The sequence below is a fragment of the Amblyomma mixtum genome, chromosome 9 (genome assembly GCF_055824585.1).
Source record: "Amblyomma mixtum isolate Tamu chromosome 9, ASM5582458v1, whole genome shotgun sequence".
In the NCBI taxonomy this organism is placed as follows: Eukaryota; Metazoa; Arthropoda; class Arachnida; order Ixodida; family Ixodidae; genus Amblyomma; species Amblyomma mixtum.
Window position 1 is genome coordinate 27,449,184 of NC_143020.1, and position 16,515 is coordinate 27,465,698.

Sequence of the window (16,515 nt, forward strand, 5' to 3'; positions counted from 1 at the left end):
GGCGGTAGATATGTAGACACCCTAAAAAGACTCATTTTCAATCATTTCGTTCCTCTAAACATAGGAAGCTGGTTGGTTTGGTTTATTAGGGTTTAACGCCCCGAAGAAACTCAGGCTATGAGAGATTCCGTAGTGAAAGGCTCCGGAAATTTCGACCACCTGGGGTTCTTTAACCTGCACTGACATCGCACAGCACACGGGCCTCTAGAATTTCGCCGTCATGGAAATTCAGCCGCCGCGGCATGCAATAACCTTTGTACTCCGGTCATTCAAGCAGGCAAATACGCAGTTAGAACAGGACGCATGTCGTCACCTTCAACGGCGGAGCAGCCATGCCTGCCGTCTTCCCTGAGAACGCAGAATTGCTTGCCTATACGGTAGAAACGTAGGAGCACGGAAGCGGGTTTTGTTCGATTCGGCTTGATGTAAATGGTGCAGTTCGTTACGGAAGCAGCGCCCTAAGGTTCAGCTGCGACGCAGAATGGGACCACCAGCTTCGTTGAGCATAGAAGCTAATCGGCGGATTCTGCGACAAGAGCACAAATGTTTTCCTTTCCCGTTGCTATGAAGTCCTGCGTCAGGAAATGGACCTATGCTCGCGGCCTAGTTCTGATGTATCCAACAATCAACACATGCATGAAGAACACAATTGGTCTGGCTTGATAGTCTTTATTTGTCTCAGATCTAATGCAAACAGAAAGATTTGAGTTTTAAACGCTCATCGAAGCTTCTCTATGCTAACTCATTGCAGTGGATGCTGTAGACTGCTAACGGCCGCATGTTCTTTTATGACGCAATGGTTAATTCAATCTTCGTCCTCTGAGCCGGCATTGTCTTGCTTAGCGCGCCTACCTGTTTTCATCTCTTCTCAAACAGATTTCATGTCACCAGACACGAGCGGACCCACACGGGCGAGCGTCCTTTCGAGTGTGACGTTTGCAGCAAGCGCTTCTCGAATCGTTCGGGTCTCAAAGAACACCAGCGTGTCCACACGGGTGAGAAGCCGTACAAATGCCCCGAATGTGGACGGTGCTTCACCCAAAGTACCAACCTGAGGAGTCACCGCTTTGATGTCCATCGCATTGATGTTCTCACTGCCACCAGACGTTTTCGCACGTAGACGACTACGAGAAGCACTACTTGACGCACCGCGAGCAAATACCCCAAGCCAGCTCTCATGCCGCTGCTCAAGAGGTTCAGGACGCGTGGTCAATCCCAGACGCATGACAGTGGTGAGAGCATCCGCTGGCATCCTCTTCTCAGGGCACAGTCTGGCATTTTTAACTTCAAGCATCTGAGACGCCATACGCGTGCGCTTTCCCCACGATTCCTTTGGAACGACTAGCAACGATGACGCAGGTCTATGGGCGCTAACGAAAAAGGCAGATAAGAAGTGCGTTTTAGCATGGCCATCATGACCAGATATTAAAATGAAAGATGACTGCAGCGACCCGCATTGGGAGAATGCGCAAGCATTGACGCCTCCTCAGCACTCGTCGTCTCTGTTGATCATTTCCTTTATGTTTGGTAATTTATTTACCTACTGAATTTGCGTAATTGTCCTATGCTTTAAATAAATATCGATTCGTTTACTCTAATTATACCTTGTTTTTCTTCAATCAACCATTTCGGTTTTTGAAATCTGGTGCCCTGGTTTCTTTGCTTTTCCGCTAACTGACTATATCCCTGTCAAGCCTATTCAACCGTCCAATGGTTTTTGCTGATAATTAACCAATTAATTTATGTCAATGAAACTTTTTGTTCGATTAATTATCACTCATAAAATATATCTTAGTGTATTTCCAACTTTATTTTTACTTTTTTGCCTATGGTCCCGCTATTTTGCTGTCCACGGCCATTTTCCCGTCCACTCACTACATCGACGTCCGTGTGATTTCGACGTTTTTTCAAAATTTTGGCTCTAAATAATTAACTATTCGTCCTATCGGCAAATTTTTTGCGCTCTATCCTCGCATCATCCCCTTTCGATTGCAACTATACCTTTGTCGCTTCCTCTTCACAGAACGTCATAACTGCTGCAGTCACGTTCTATGGACACGACCTCGCCGACATAGCCTGGAAATGCTTTCGCAATTAATTAAGACCTGCAGCGCAGTGAAGGCTTGCTATTTCCTTCTGTGGTACGGGAGTAGCTCTGGACGAGTATGGACATCATTTCTAAGCCCAACGCGTTGGAAAGCACTATGCGCGCTGTAGGTAAGCAGCAGCTGTAGGCGTGAGGAGGCATGGAGAGACCTCGGAAACCAAAGGAAACCGCTGCAGAAGCCCTATCTGGCGGATCGTGCCTGTTGTCGAGATACGTGCAGTGTTACCGAGATACGGTCATTTCCGTTGGGCACGGCTTTCTGGCCCTGTTATCAGCATACATAAATATTACGAGTGGCTAGAATGGTGCAACTTTTGCACGCTTATTGTGCAATGCTTTCTGAGCGAGTAATCAGTGGCCGGCCTATGAGGCGAAAAATATTCGCGCTGTGTGTCGTCTTGCAAACGCAGCTAAAGAGGGCTGCGGGATGTATTCACTGCACAGGCCAGCATTTTCGTAGGTGACACAGCTCTGAAAAAGAAACTGCACCCCATACTCGTAGCCTTCACTTTCTAACTCCACATACCTCGAACCAGGAACCGTCACATAGCGCTACCAAGCAGTTCTGCGATTGTTTTCTTGATCCTTCCACTTTAGCTAGAACCTGTACGCAGTTGCTCACATACGACTGTGTACAAACATATGCTTCTTAGTTCAGTTTTTTTAACGTCAGGAATGCATGTTTCATGAACAGGGTAGAGAGACAAACATAGTCGCTACAATACTTTATACATTTTTTTTCGGTTACCTACTTGTGTAGGTGTGGCTTTGGAGAAACATTGCTCGGCACGGAAGCTAGGAAAGTGTTGTTATACTCATACATACATATAAAAATTTATATTTTTGTATAAACAAAGAAACGAGCTAATACAAGAACTGTGTTAGTGACACTTCTGTTTTTCTATATCAAGCTTAGCAAAACTTTTTGTCGCGCCTACTGTGATAAGAATGATGCATGGTGTATCTCGGTGCCTTGTACGCGTGCGCATGCGCTGGGAGGGCTATATATTTCGTATGCTGTGGCTTGATTAAACAGTTGCAGTAAGCGCCCATGTTGTCGTCTTTCTTGTGTTGTGTCCCCGTTGCGCTAAAAATCCTTTATTATGAATAAACAAGTCTTCAGACAGCCATGCCTGCATGCGCATCGTTTCTTCCTTCACATAGTAAAGGATTTGAATCAGCCTGCTGGCGACTAAGCACTGTGTTCTCAACTAACTGCACTCTGTTCGGCAACTGAGGCTTTAAGCTCTTGGAGCTCATAGGTACTCTCTTTCAGGTGCAATGTTGCATTCCAGTCTTGCGCGGAAACGTGTTTGCTGTAGTTGCTTTCCTGCCTAAAAAAAATAATTCTCCGGGCGACAAGGTCAAAGTGTAACTCAAAACTTTATTAACAGCATTTCGTGTCTACTGACAGCTTTGAGTTGGAGTGGGCAAGCAAAAAGCCTAAGAAGGGCTTCACAAAGCCTGCACCCAGTGAAGCTGACAGAGCGATGGAGAGCTGACAAGTTGTATAGTGTGTTGCAAAACAAACAAAAGGTTGAAGTAATGGCAGAAAAATACATACATACATACATGCAATCATACATATACATACATACATGCATGCATACATACATGCATACATACATATATACATGCATACATACATACATGCATAAGTACGTACGAACATACGTGTGCGTACGTATACACGCGCACGAACACACACACACATACGTACGTACGCACTTACATACACATGCATACATTCACAAGTACATACAGTCTTAGTCAAAAGTAACCAGGCTGCACGTTTTTTTTTCTCAGTCGTATATTAAAGCTATTATGCCAGCGCTCAAGCTCGAAATGTCTGTATGGAAAGAAGAACCCCTGTCCGCACCTTCAAAGAACTTTTTGATCTTTAGGGAAGCTGTGAGGGCTCTGTTATACGAATAAAAAGCAAACCATGGAGCCTGGTTACTTTTGACAAATACTGTACATGCATACGTACATACAAAAACTAACTGCTAAATAACAAACCCCATATTGTCACGTAGTGGTGGTGACTGCAGTCCCGGAAACAGGAAAACAGCGAGAATGTCTTCGAAATGGAAATATTTATTTGGGCTGACTTGCACCCGCAAAGAGCCGAATCATTCGGCGGCGGCGTAGCTACAAGCGTGCTCGGCGGTCGTCGAACAGAATGGCCGCCGCTCTCCGCCGTGCTCTTTTATGCGAAGCATACTAGCCGCACAACCGAGCTCTTCTTTGCTGCACCGCGCGCGGCCGCGTAGCTACCACTTGACCTACATCGGCGCACCACGTGATATGACGTCACAACAGCTGTGAAAGCTGGGGCTCAACTAGTGCGCTCGCTTGCGGACGCGCAGCCTCCACCGGCGGCCTAAATCCCGCTCCTACCGCTCGGAGATACTGACGTCACGCAATTGTATAAAAGGCGATGCTTCGCATTCTAGGCTTAACCATAAGCTAAGCCAGGCCATTTTTTAAAGCTGATAGCGAACTTCCGAGATAAAGCTTGGAAAGTTACTAGAACACTCTGGAAGAACCAACGTTACTAGATTACTTTTTCAGTTTGAAAACTCCGACGCCACGGATGTCACCCTTGCCTGTGCCGCCGAGCGGGGCGCTCTCGTCGCTGTTTGACCGGCTTCTCGGCAGAGTAGCACGCTGACCACGTCAGCGAACTCTACAGCGAAGCGTTTTTTTGTTGGTGTTAAACTGCGCTGCAAGTTGATCGCTGCTCCTCTGTGTTCTAGCCACATTTATATAAGTGCGTTTCGTGCGACGTAGCTCGTGCGGCGTTGGCTCCGGGTGTAACTCAACACAGAAGCGCAACAGCGTCGGTGCACCCGAGATAGCCTCCTTTATACTCTCTGTGCCTGTCAACGCGCCGCGCAAACTACAGAGCGGTGCCGTCGGGTAAAGCTGCGCGGCGCTGCCGCTCCCGCCTCTGAGGGCGCCACTGACGTAGGTGTCGAGGCGCACTGGTGCAAATACCGGCGCGAGGATGGGAGCGCTGTTATTCCCTCGCGGGATAACTGCTACTAAGCATGAATCGTACATATTCGTTATATTTACTTGTGAGGCCGACGTCCTCTAAGGATAACAAGTGATCACGTTAGTTGTTAGCCAGTAACACCAACGCTATGACATGTTATGTGATGCAGTTTCAAGATATGCGGGCATGGCTCGAAAAACTGCATGACTGCTCCGCTAGCGTCAATGGTAATAGAACAGTTACAATGATAGTCTACGCTGCGCTAAAACAAAATTTAAGAAGAAAGGCACCACCATTTACTTACGCATTTCGCAACAACAGTTGTGCTACAAGAGTAACTACGTTTACAGTTCATGACTTTTCGTGAGAGTGGCTTCTGCCGAAACAGTGGCTTATACAAATAAGTCTTGTCTGTTATCGAAGAGGCGTAGTTCACCAGCAGTGGTCTGATGAATCTAGTTGCCACAAGTAGAGAAAAATGTTCACGGTGACTGCTGTCACTGACCGGGCACGTCAGCAACCTTGATTTACAGATGGCTGTACAGCTGCATCGGTCAGGTTTTTCAATGGATTTTGAAGTCGTGGGTTCTCTTTTAAGCTGTCTCCACAAAAAGCCCCAGCCTAAGACATAGAGTAATTCGTCAGATGGGTAAAGCAGCCCACCACGGTCCTGTTCTCGGGTGAACTGCTCGAATGGGTATAGTAGGTGGTTTGGTTGTGAGTAAACAGCACTGCTCACATTCCATATGTCACTTATCACATGAGCGATGTAGCCGCCTACACAGAACGTGGCCGACAGCTGCGATGTAGGTAGAGAAGCAGGGACATGCTGCACGTCTAAGCGTCCCAAGACTTCCAAAGCAGCCTCTGGAAGCTCATCGCTCCTCCCAAGTGCACATAGCCCTGCAGTCCTAAGTCCAGTGCTGTGGTGACTCTCATCATATAGTACGTTGCTGTGTTCAGATATCGCGGCAATTCCCGTCTTCAAGACTTTTTCTAGTCCTGAGAGTACCGGCCGCACGTCAAGTTTGCCGTTGCATCCCAGTGACCGCCTCAGGGTTCCAAACAGCGCTTCAATTGGGTCCCTGCTGAATTTCCGCGTTAGTACAAAACAGAACTTCTCCTCAGCTACCAGATAGCGAACGCAGCAAGCAGTCGAGTAAGTTGTGAGCATAAGAGCCTCGTACGTCTCGGCTGGGAAAAAGGCACGAGGATAAGTTGCATCTTTCTTTAGTTGGTCGATATATAGCGGAAATGTAACTTCCAGCCATTCCAGCCTGGAATCATTTTTTGTCGTCAAAGTGCCTGACGTCAGGGAAATTTTGCTCGATATGTTGGCACTTGTTGCTGGTGTCGTGCAGTAGTTGTTGGTTCCGCATAGGCAAATGATGTATGGCAGCTCTGTCCTGCGTGCTCTTTCAAGAACTCCAGAGCAGATGATAACGTCTGGAGAAAAAACATGGACAGCTCGTTAGACGTTCATTTTTTCAATATTGTTCGGAAAAACATGTTTTCTGGTTAGACTCCTCACAGGTTTTACAATCCTATCTTTCTTACATCTCGTAGAGTTTCTTCAAGTGAGATGACGAAACCTCTCCCTTCTTTCCAAGGTCGCGTGCAAGGAACTGAGAATGGATGTTTTTCAAGACGTGGCAATAATTAAAGCTTAAAAAAAGCGCTGCAAAACTGTTCAAGACGTGGCAAAAATCAAAGCTTAAAAAAGCACTCTAATACTGCAAACACTGCAAAACAGCCCACATAACGACAGATCAACAGCGCGTGGGTATCCGGGCTGCTCTCAACACAGCGCACCCGGCACTCGCCTCGCGAGGGTGCCCCAACGTCGCTATCGCCATCTCTCGGCAGCCAGCGGCGTAACTTCTCAAGGGAGGAGGAGCGGCGACGACGGCCGCGGAGCGCGGAGTTGACAGGCACAGAAAGTATAAAGGAGGCTATGACCCGAGCTATGCGTCCGTGAGTCGGTGCGGCCGAGCTGTCGACCTGTCTGCTCCGAAACCAAGGCAAGATAAGCGTTCTACGTTGTGCGACCGCAATTCACACTGACCATCACCAAGGCTGCAAACATTTTCTGGAAAGTTTTGGAAGAGCTAGACAAGTGCAGCCTTGCTCGCTTGGGTTGCGCTGAGCGCATGTCGGCATTCACTTGTTAGATACTGAACTTTGTTACTGCAACAAGAATGCACTTTTTCTCTAGAGATGTTAAACACCGTTTGGAGAGCAAGAAGAAGGTGGCTGTTGCAAACAAAACAGCACGTCTCTTGTAACTGTTTTTTGAAAAACAGTAGAAACAGTTTTCTTGTAACTGTGTTTTTTTCTTATGTGAACTGAATAAACTACTTTCAATCTGACCTCTGCTATTACCGCCATTATTCGCGTTTTATCACGTTAATAACGTCGAAGTTTCACGGGGGTATTGCTGCATCTCCCTTTAAAAAACACGTGTGTATCATTGACTGTCTTGCTTAAAACCGATCGTACATGGCCATAGGTTTCGATATTTTCGGCAACATGCGACTCATCTATCGTTTCGTGGCCCGCCGTAAGCAAAGAGTCATTTAGTTTTTAGGGAAGTGAATGAAACAAAAAACTATACCCGACCAAGATCCAGATGTCTCATCAAGAGTTAATGATTCAGCAGAATGATTCAGAGAGGGTAATGGGAGCGTTGTCAAGCTGCTCTTGAGCGGTTTTTACTCCCATACACCTCAAACATGTATGTAAACATGCTTGTTTGAAATATGCTCATACTCATACTCACATCCCGATCGCACCTTTGCCGCCCAGGACCGTTCGCGAAGCCTTAATGCCACTGTAGTTGCACATTCAGAATAATATTTGTGCCCTATCTTGGAGATATTTTCGCTAAACAGGAATTACCGGAGTAAAGTGGCGTGAAACACGGCGCGCTCGCCTGATAGCGAGGGTTCGTGTGACGAGAGACCGGCCGGACCGGGCCAACAGCGTCGATAACGCCACATCGCGAGAGGGACACGAATGGGGCCACGTTTGGCCGCCGAGCTGCAGCGGAGTTTCCAAACTGACCAGGTAATCTAGTAACGTTGGGAACAACGTACAGTCGGCTCCGCCTGGATGCGATCGATCGAGATAAATCGATGCGCGTCTTGACTCACAAACAAAGAGATAAAGCGGCGTGCCGGCAGCTTTGAAGAATCAACAAACAAACACTTCAAACATTAGCGGCATTATTCCCCTTTCAAAAGACTATCGACCCGATGCTTCAGCAAATAATTCGCCACAAATAACTAAAACGGATTGTGTAAAAATAAACACCAGGAGTGTAAACGCAACGTGTTTTAACGCGCATAATAGGGCTCTAGACGGAAGGCATGGACAATTTCTGGTCGTACGCAGCATCGCTGGGATGCAGTCATTTCGTCACAGACGATTTCATAGTCCAGTTCACCTACCCGACGAAGAACCTTGTACGGGCAGAAATAGCGGCGCAAAAGTTTTTCACGCAATGCGCGGCGGTGAATGGGCGTCCAAACCCAGCCTCGATCTCCTGGCTTGTATTCCGCGTTGCGTCTTCGTAGGTTGTAGCGTCTGGCGTCGGCCCGCTGCTGGCCTATGATCTGCAATCTGGCAAGTCTTCGCGCTTCTTCTGCGTGTTGAAGGTAGGCGGCGACATCGACGTTATCTTCTTCGGTAATATTGGCCAGCATGGCATCTAGCGTGGTCGTGGCCTCCCTGCCATGGACGAGCCTAAGAGGCGTCATTTGGGTGGTCTCCTGCACTGTGGTGTATGATGCGAAGATGATGTAAGGCAGGATAACGCACCATGTCTTGTGGTCGGTATCGACATACATGGCTAGCATCCTGTGGATCGCACTGTTTTCAGCTCCTGCTGATTCCTATTTCCCCTTAGAGAGATTCTCTGCTCTGAGGGGCCCTGTAACACCTTGGGGACCCCCTGAATGTCGTCCCTCTCGGTGGACAACACCTTAATTTTCATTTTCTCCGCACTTCGCACCTAGGCTGCGGCCTGCTTAGGCCTGGAGGCTGCTGGCTCCATCATGACTGACCGCGCAGCTGCTGCCGGACTGGCCCTGGCACCTCTACTACGTGCGGATCCGCCATCTCCTGAGGTAACCTCTGACGTCCACACGGAACCTACCGTTGACCTACCGATCATACCAGATGAACATCGTCTAACTGACCATGGTGCCGCTTCGGGTGGTGAACCCCGTTCTCTTTCGGGCACAGATTTGACCCCCGTGACCGGCGTCTCTGGAGTTTCCTCCCCATCTGCTGCTGCCCCAAAGATCCCCGCCACCGACAACCTAGAGCTGGGCACGGATACCTCCCTTTAGCGGCGCACGAGGAACTGCTGTCCATCATTAATGACGGAAAGAATAAGATCAAAGCAGGGGTCCGGGTCACCCTTATGTCCCTGGTCTCAGCCATGAATGCTAATGCGCATAACTTCTTTGCCTGCGCCATCCGTGACACAGAGCGCGTACGTGCTTTGCGGGACCAAGTTATCGCCCGGGATCGTTAGCTGAAGTTCCTGAGGGCCCGGAATGCCGAAGTGTCCGTCAGGGCTTCCGAGGCCGAGGCGGAACTTCGCCTTCTGCGGGCCGGACCAAATGTTCCTAGGACCTTTGCGGCGGCTCTGCGCGGCGGTGCCGGCCCTCTTCCACCTGTCGGATTTGATTCAGGCACTGCGACACAGGCACGCCCAGGGCCCCTCGAGCTCGGGGACTCTCCTCCGGCCTAGAAGCCCCATCAGATGCTTTCAACGTCTGTTGGGGCTTCCGACAACGTGGGTCGCGAGGTTGCTACCCTCATCGAATCGGCCATCGACCCTGAGTCTGAGGGAATAGGAGCCGCCACACTCCGACCCACCCGTCGCGCCCTGGTGGTTACATCCCGGAACCCTGGGAACCTCGAGCACCTGCAGGCTGCCATCGCCCGTATCGAGGCCACCCGGGCTTCCATCAATGTCCGTATGCCTGAGCGACGCAATCCCCACGTCCCCCTGTCCGGGGTTGATCCTGATATCCGTCCTGAGGATCTCGTGACCGCCCTCAACCGGCGGAATCTGACACACTTTCTTTATCTGCAGAAATGTAATCTCAGATTGTCCTTTACACAGCGCTCTGGACAGCGTGTTCGCGTCCTAGAGGTTGACCCTCCCGCTTTTTCCCGGCTTCGTGACGCCCGTCGCTGCACCGTGGGCTGGACTTCGGTTGAGGTCCAGGAGGACCTCCACGTCCCGTTGTGCACGTTCTGTGCCCAATACGGCCACGCTCATAAGGCGTGCCCGCATGCTACGGACCCCTCTAAGGCCTCCTGCACACGATGCGCGGGGTGCGACGGCTGCCCTCTCGAGTCATTTCGTCCCTTCTCCGTTTTCTCTGGCAGCGGTGGCGGACCTTACCTGGTCGGTGGTGGGGTTTCAGGTCTTCCCAGTGGGGTTGCCGTCTCCTCTGCGCAATCACATCCGCGCTCGCTGATCTTTGCGCAGGATCCTCCTATTGAGTTGTTTCCTATTTACGCCTCCACATTCGTCGTGGCGGTGCTCTGCACCTCCCAGTCTGCTTCCTTCCTCTTTGTCTCTGTTTACTGCCCGCCGCGCGCCCTCTTTGACTCTTCGTTAGAAGAAGTGGTCGCTTTGGCGGCCGGCCGCCCTATCATCCTGGCCGGTGACTTCAACGACAACCATGAATTGTGGGGCCCCTCACCCTCCGACTCGAGTGGCTCCAAACTTCGCCCTGGCTCACCAACTGATAGTTTCAAATGATCCTACTTCCACCCCCACTTACGACAACTATTACGCGGAGTCGTGGATTGATGTCACGCTCGCTTTCCCATCCCTGCTCAGCTACGGATACACATGGACTGTCTCGGACGCCGAATCTCTGTCTGGGCATTCTTATATTGAGGTGTCGAATGGTCCTCCTTCTCCGAAGCAGCACCGCCTAACGGTTTCATCCCGGGCTCGTCTTCTTCAGTGCCTCGCAAGGGACACATTGTTTCCCCGGGTTGCTGGCGCCGATCTGCGCTCTCCCGATGGGTTGGAGACCATCGTCAACCGGTTCCACGGCCGAGTTACCACGCTGATTGAGCGCCACAAGCATACAGTTGTGAGTGCTCCGGCACTGAAGCCGTGGTGGTCCCCTGAGCTCGGCATCGAGCGGGGCCGCGTTCGAGCTTTGCGCCAGCGCTTCCAGCGTTGTTCAGAACCATCGATGCGCCCTGTCTATCACACCGCGTTTCAGGCCGCACTTGCGTGTTACCATCGCAACATCAGGGAGGCGAAGGACTCGGTGTTGCGCCAGGCCTGTCATGATGCGGCTCGGAAAAACCTTTTCGGCGCACCCTTTCAAAAGGCATTTGTCAAACTGCGCGCCCCAGTATTCTTACAACCTCTGGACACAGCAGGCGGCGTTCTGACGACTTCTGTCGTCGAGTCGGCGGCACTTTTGCTCCCAACACAGGTCGCGTTTGATAATTCTTTGACAGACTCACCATTCCACGCGTGTTAGGAGAAGGTAAGTGACGCCAACCAAGTAAAATACAGGAAAAAACACGACGTTTCGGGTCATTCCACGCGTGTATCCGTGCATCCGTCGAGACGCCTTACCATCCTTCTGTACCGCCTGACGTCCCGTTCTCGCGTAACGAGCTTCAGTTGCTCGTAAACGCACTCGATAGTGGCACGGCTTCCGGCCTGGATGGGCTGACTGCGACCTTGGTTACGGGCCTCTGGCGTGCCCACCCGTCCTTCTTTCTCTTCCTTTTCAACGGTGCCCTCAGTCTCGGCCACTTTCCCTCCGTGTGGCGCAGGGGGCGGATCATCTTCCTTCCTAGAGCAAACCGTCCCTCTTTCCTCCCTACTTCCCACCGGCCAATAGTGATGAACTCAGTCCTCCGTAAACTATTAGAACGCCTACTTCACCGCCGTCTTTACTATTTCTTGCACGCCAGGGGCCATCCCCATCCCAACCAATTTGGGTTTACCCATTCGCGCAGCGCAGTGCAAGCCCTGGCCTCGTTGCGAACGGCCCTGGAAAATTTCCGCATATCCCGCACGCCCGTGGTTCTTATATCACTTGATTTTCAGGGTGCGTTTGATAGCGTTTGGCACCCCCTCGTCCTCCGCTTCTCTCGCAGGCGCGGTCTCCCTTCCAACCTGTATCAACTCTTGCGCTCCTTTCTTTCGCTGCACACGGTAGTCACGCACTGGTGAGGAGGATTCTGCCAATGCCACTCTCGGGAGCCCTCAGTGATCCCCCCGTTTCACCCCTTTTGTGGAACATAATCGCAGACCTTCTCGAGTGTCCAATGCCCCCTGGCATGACAATACAGGCGTATGCCGATGATACCATTGTGCTGGTTCCGGCCCGCACGCGCCACAAGTTGGAGCAGCTGTGTGCCGACGTCCTTGACAGAATAGCCTGTTGGGCCTCTGATTCTCGGGTGACGATCTCATGGCCAAAAACATTTTGTATGCTGTTTTCCGACGGCGTGGGCGGAATGGAAAAGCGTAATCGCACCGTGCGCTTTTCGGGCCGCCCCTTAAGTTTCAAACAGGAACTCAAAATTTTAGGCGTTTTCTTCGACCGCCTCCTCACTTTTCTACCTCATGCTTACTTCCTCCGCGACAAGGCAGAGATCCTCAGTTCGCGTCTGGTCTCATTTCTGTCGTTCCACCGTTCCCTCCCTCCCTGTTCTCTACATAGGCTTTATTTCCAAGTAATACAACCCGCTCTCACTTTCGCCGCGCCCGCTTGGTGGTCTCGCAACGCCAAATCCCGCCTTCGGGAAAAGGTTGTTTCTGTGCAGCGGGTTCCTCTTCTCGCTATCACAGGGGCTTTCCGCACAACACGCACGGCTGCGCTTCAGGTACTCCTCCGGGTACCCCATCTTCCCTTGGAATTGGATCGCCTCTGTCCGGAGTACATCATTTTAAACGGTGTAGATCCCGTCACCTTTGGAGGTCACACTTATCTACCATCTGATATCTTGCCCCGCTTTGATCCCTGGTGCGACCATCCCTCTGTGGCTTCCTCATTCTCCTTCATCCGTCTTCTCCCTTCTCACTTTCCCTCTCAGTCCTCCCTTCCCGGCCTTCATATATTCACGGACGGCTCTTATACGTCCCACTCTGCGGGTGCTGCTTACGTCGCATTCCCTTCTGGCGCGCTGCGCAACGTGGCCCGGTTTCGTATCGAGACAGCCTCTAGTGCCTTCTGCGCAGAGGCTGTCGCGTTTCACGAGGCTTGTTGTTATGCCCGGCATGCCCCTTCTCCTTTACCCTTGCATGTCTACTCTGATTGCCTTTTTCTCCTTCAGGCTCTTCACTCTCTTTCCACCACCGACTTACGCTTCCGAGGTCCGAGACGTCAAGCGCACCTTTGCAGTCATTTCTCTTCAGCGTCCTGTCTTCATTTATCATGACCCCGCCCATTGTGGTGTCTGGGGCAACGAGCTCGCTCACTGGGCCGCCTCAATCGCGTCGGCACGCGGCCTCCTGCGGCCGTCATGGCTGTCACCCTTATCAGTGCGCACCCGCATGCATACCACCATACTCAGGCTTTGTTCAGACACCTGGACCGCGGAACATTCGGACACCCTCCTGGCTGCTTTTGTCCCCTCTATTAACCGTCTCCCGCTCTCTTTTCCCTCCACCCCGATCTCTGGTCCCCCTCCTGACTTGCCATGGTCGTTTTCCATCCTATTTCCATCGTTTTGCCCTCCTTCCTTCGCCTTTCTGTCCATGCGGGGCAGCTGTGGGGGACGTTGTCCATTACCTGCGTGTCTGCCCTCTCACTGCGGACATAGCAGCACGGCTTCCCGGCTATCCGCACTTTCTTTCCCCTCTATGACTTCCCCTCTTTGTTAGGTTCCCCTCGGCCTCGTGCGTTGCTTATTCGCGTTGCTGTTCGCGTTTCTTCCCTTCTTTCACCTGTCTCTCGTCTTTATTCCCGCCCGGATGACTCGTAGACCTCCTTGCCATTTCTGCGCCTCCTCATGTCTCATATGGTCGGGGGCACCATAGGGCCAATTCCGGTGGGCCGTGGCCCTGTCTCTGCCTCACGGGCATGTGGATGGGATGTGGATGGTATGTGGATCTTGATATTTGTTCGCCTTGCGTGCACACGCAGTCTTTGTTTTGTTTGAGTTTTTTTTTCATGTTTATTTTTACTTATTTTTATTTTCGATTTGTTTTCTTTCCTCTAGCTGTTATATTTTTCATGTTTTAATTGTTTGATTAGTTTTCATTTCGCTCGTTCTATTTTTTTGTTTTTTTACCTGCCTTTTTGTCATTTACTTGATTCTCTTTTCAATTTCCCCTCTCTTTTATATACCCCTTCTGCTTTCTTAAGCCCATTATCACCTGTTTGTTCGTTTTTTTTCTCCTCGCTTTCTTTTCCTGTCTCTTCTTCCTTCTTACAGATCCCCGCACCTTCCCTCCTCCTGGCCACCTGCAGCCTGTCTGAAGAATCTAAGCACGCTGGACCCATCCCTGTTTCATTTTCACTTCGTCCTTCACAATTTTCAACCCTTCAGGGGCGTCCTGCGTCTAAAAATCACTTTTGCCCGCCCATCATTTGTGCCTGTTTTTTTCTTTTGTCTTGTAATTCGTTTTTCTTAAGATTTCTCTTGGGCGTTCGCCCCTTTTTTATTTTTTAGTTGGTTCGTCTGTGATAACCTTTGCTTGGGTGCGGGCTTCCTCTTGAATTTTTTTTTTATTTTATTTCCTTCCTTGAGCGTTTTACAATAAAAGGGGAGTGTGCTGGGGTTGAACGTGATGATCATGTGTTCTGTGTCTATTTCCTTATTATCCTTCCGGATCTTGATTTCGTGAACGTCTATGACGTCTTGGTCACTCAGACCTTCGAGCACCTCTTTTTCAGTGATGTGAATAAAATCATTTTCGGATATTACGCCCCGGACGGTGTTCAGAGATCGGTGTGAAGTCACAGAGAAAGGAATATCCCCAACAGACACAATGTTTACAAATTTTGAGTGCTGCACGTTGTCACGCAGTTCGAGCAGTAAGTCACCGCTGGCCATCTTTGATACCTTGTAGCCAATGCCCAAGGCTTCTGTCAAACACTTTGATACTAGTTAGGAAGACAGGATTCTTGCTTGCTTATCATGTACTTCACTATAGATGAAATGATATTGAGGAAAACTGACTTTTCTTTTTTGGAAGAAATGATCTGCATCGTTCCGCCCTCTCTTGAGAGAGCGATCAGGTTTGGAAAGAGGGGAAGCCATAAAAAATGTTAATTTTTCGGCCACTGTGCCATCCACCCACCATAGAGCCCAACAAGGGGGCGGGAGAGAAACTTGCTAGCAAGTCTGCCCACGCCACCTGCACACCTCAACTATGACCAAATATGACGCAACTCTGGGTAGTTGGCCACACAAGGTTAGCTCTAGCCGCCAGGAAAAGTGAAAAAAACTAAGAAAAGAGGAGGAGAAAGGAGAGTTGTAGGAAAGGAGATAGGAAAGTGAAAGATGGAAAGGAGAATAGGAAAAGGCGACTGCCGATTTCCCCCGGTCGGGTCAGGCCGAAGGTGCCGTCTACAGGAAGCTGGGGCCAAAGTGGTGTGCTGCCTCCGCCGAGGAGCCTTAAAGGTCCAAACGCTCGGCATTGGCTCAACCGCCAGGATCCCCTTTTCCCCGGACACGGAAATGCCACACACAGCTAAGCACGGGGGCTCGGGTCCGTGGTGGCGCACTGCTTCGTGGTGGCGCACAGGGGAGAGAACATCACCTTGAGGAGTGCCACAGGTGAGGTGGTGGGGCTGGACAGATGGCAGTCTGCGGGCAAAAGACTACATGTGGAAGCCAGAGGCCACCGAGGTGAGTTGAGACAGGATGTGGCCTCGGCACACACCGTCGAAGGCCTTGCGGATCATCGACGGTCACAAGTGCGTGAATTTCGGAGGGGTAGCTGAGCGAAAGGTGTTGGAGAGTCAGAAACACGTCCAATGCACGGACGCGGCATCGGAGGCATATAAAATAACCGCGGAAGTACTCCCTCGCCTCAAGAAAATTAGAGGCCAGTGAATACCATTCGCTCAAAGTTCTTAGCAACGCACGACGTCCGAGAGATTGGGCGGAGGTTAGAGAGGGAGGGAGGTTTGCCCGGCTTTGGAATCATAGAAATGAGGGAGGAGGCCCAGGAGCTCGGCAGACAGCCGCTGTCCCAGGACTCATTGTAGGCTTGAAGGAGGACTTCTTCGGCGCGGTCAGTAAGGTTACGAAGTGCAGTGCATGTAATGGCGCCCTCACCGGGAGCCGAGCAGCCAGTATTAGCAGCCACAGCCGCTTCGAGCTCCCGGAATGTGAACGGGTGGCCCTCATTGGGGTTAGGTCCGGCCAAGTAAGCAGGGTAAGAAGTTGC

At 50.7% G+C, this 16,515-nt stretch overlaps 1 protein-coding gene across 1 annotated transcript in view; it reads left to right on the top strand.

Annotated features, from left to right (window-relative positions):
* Positions 1-16,515, top strand: part of LOC149328583 (uncharacterized) — a 71,881-nt gene that overhangs the window by 29,835 nt on the left and 25,531 nt on the right. The window contains exon 2 of the mRNA XM_089559030.1: positions 885-1,072. Coding sequence (XP_089415156.1) covers positions 885-1,072 — 188 coding nt within the window. The remainder of the gene's footprint in view (positions 1-884; positions 1,073-16,515) is intronic.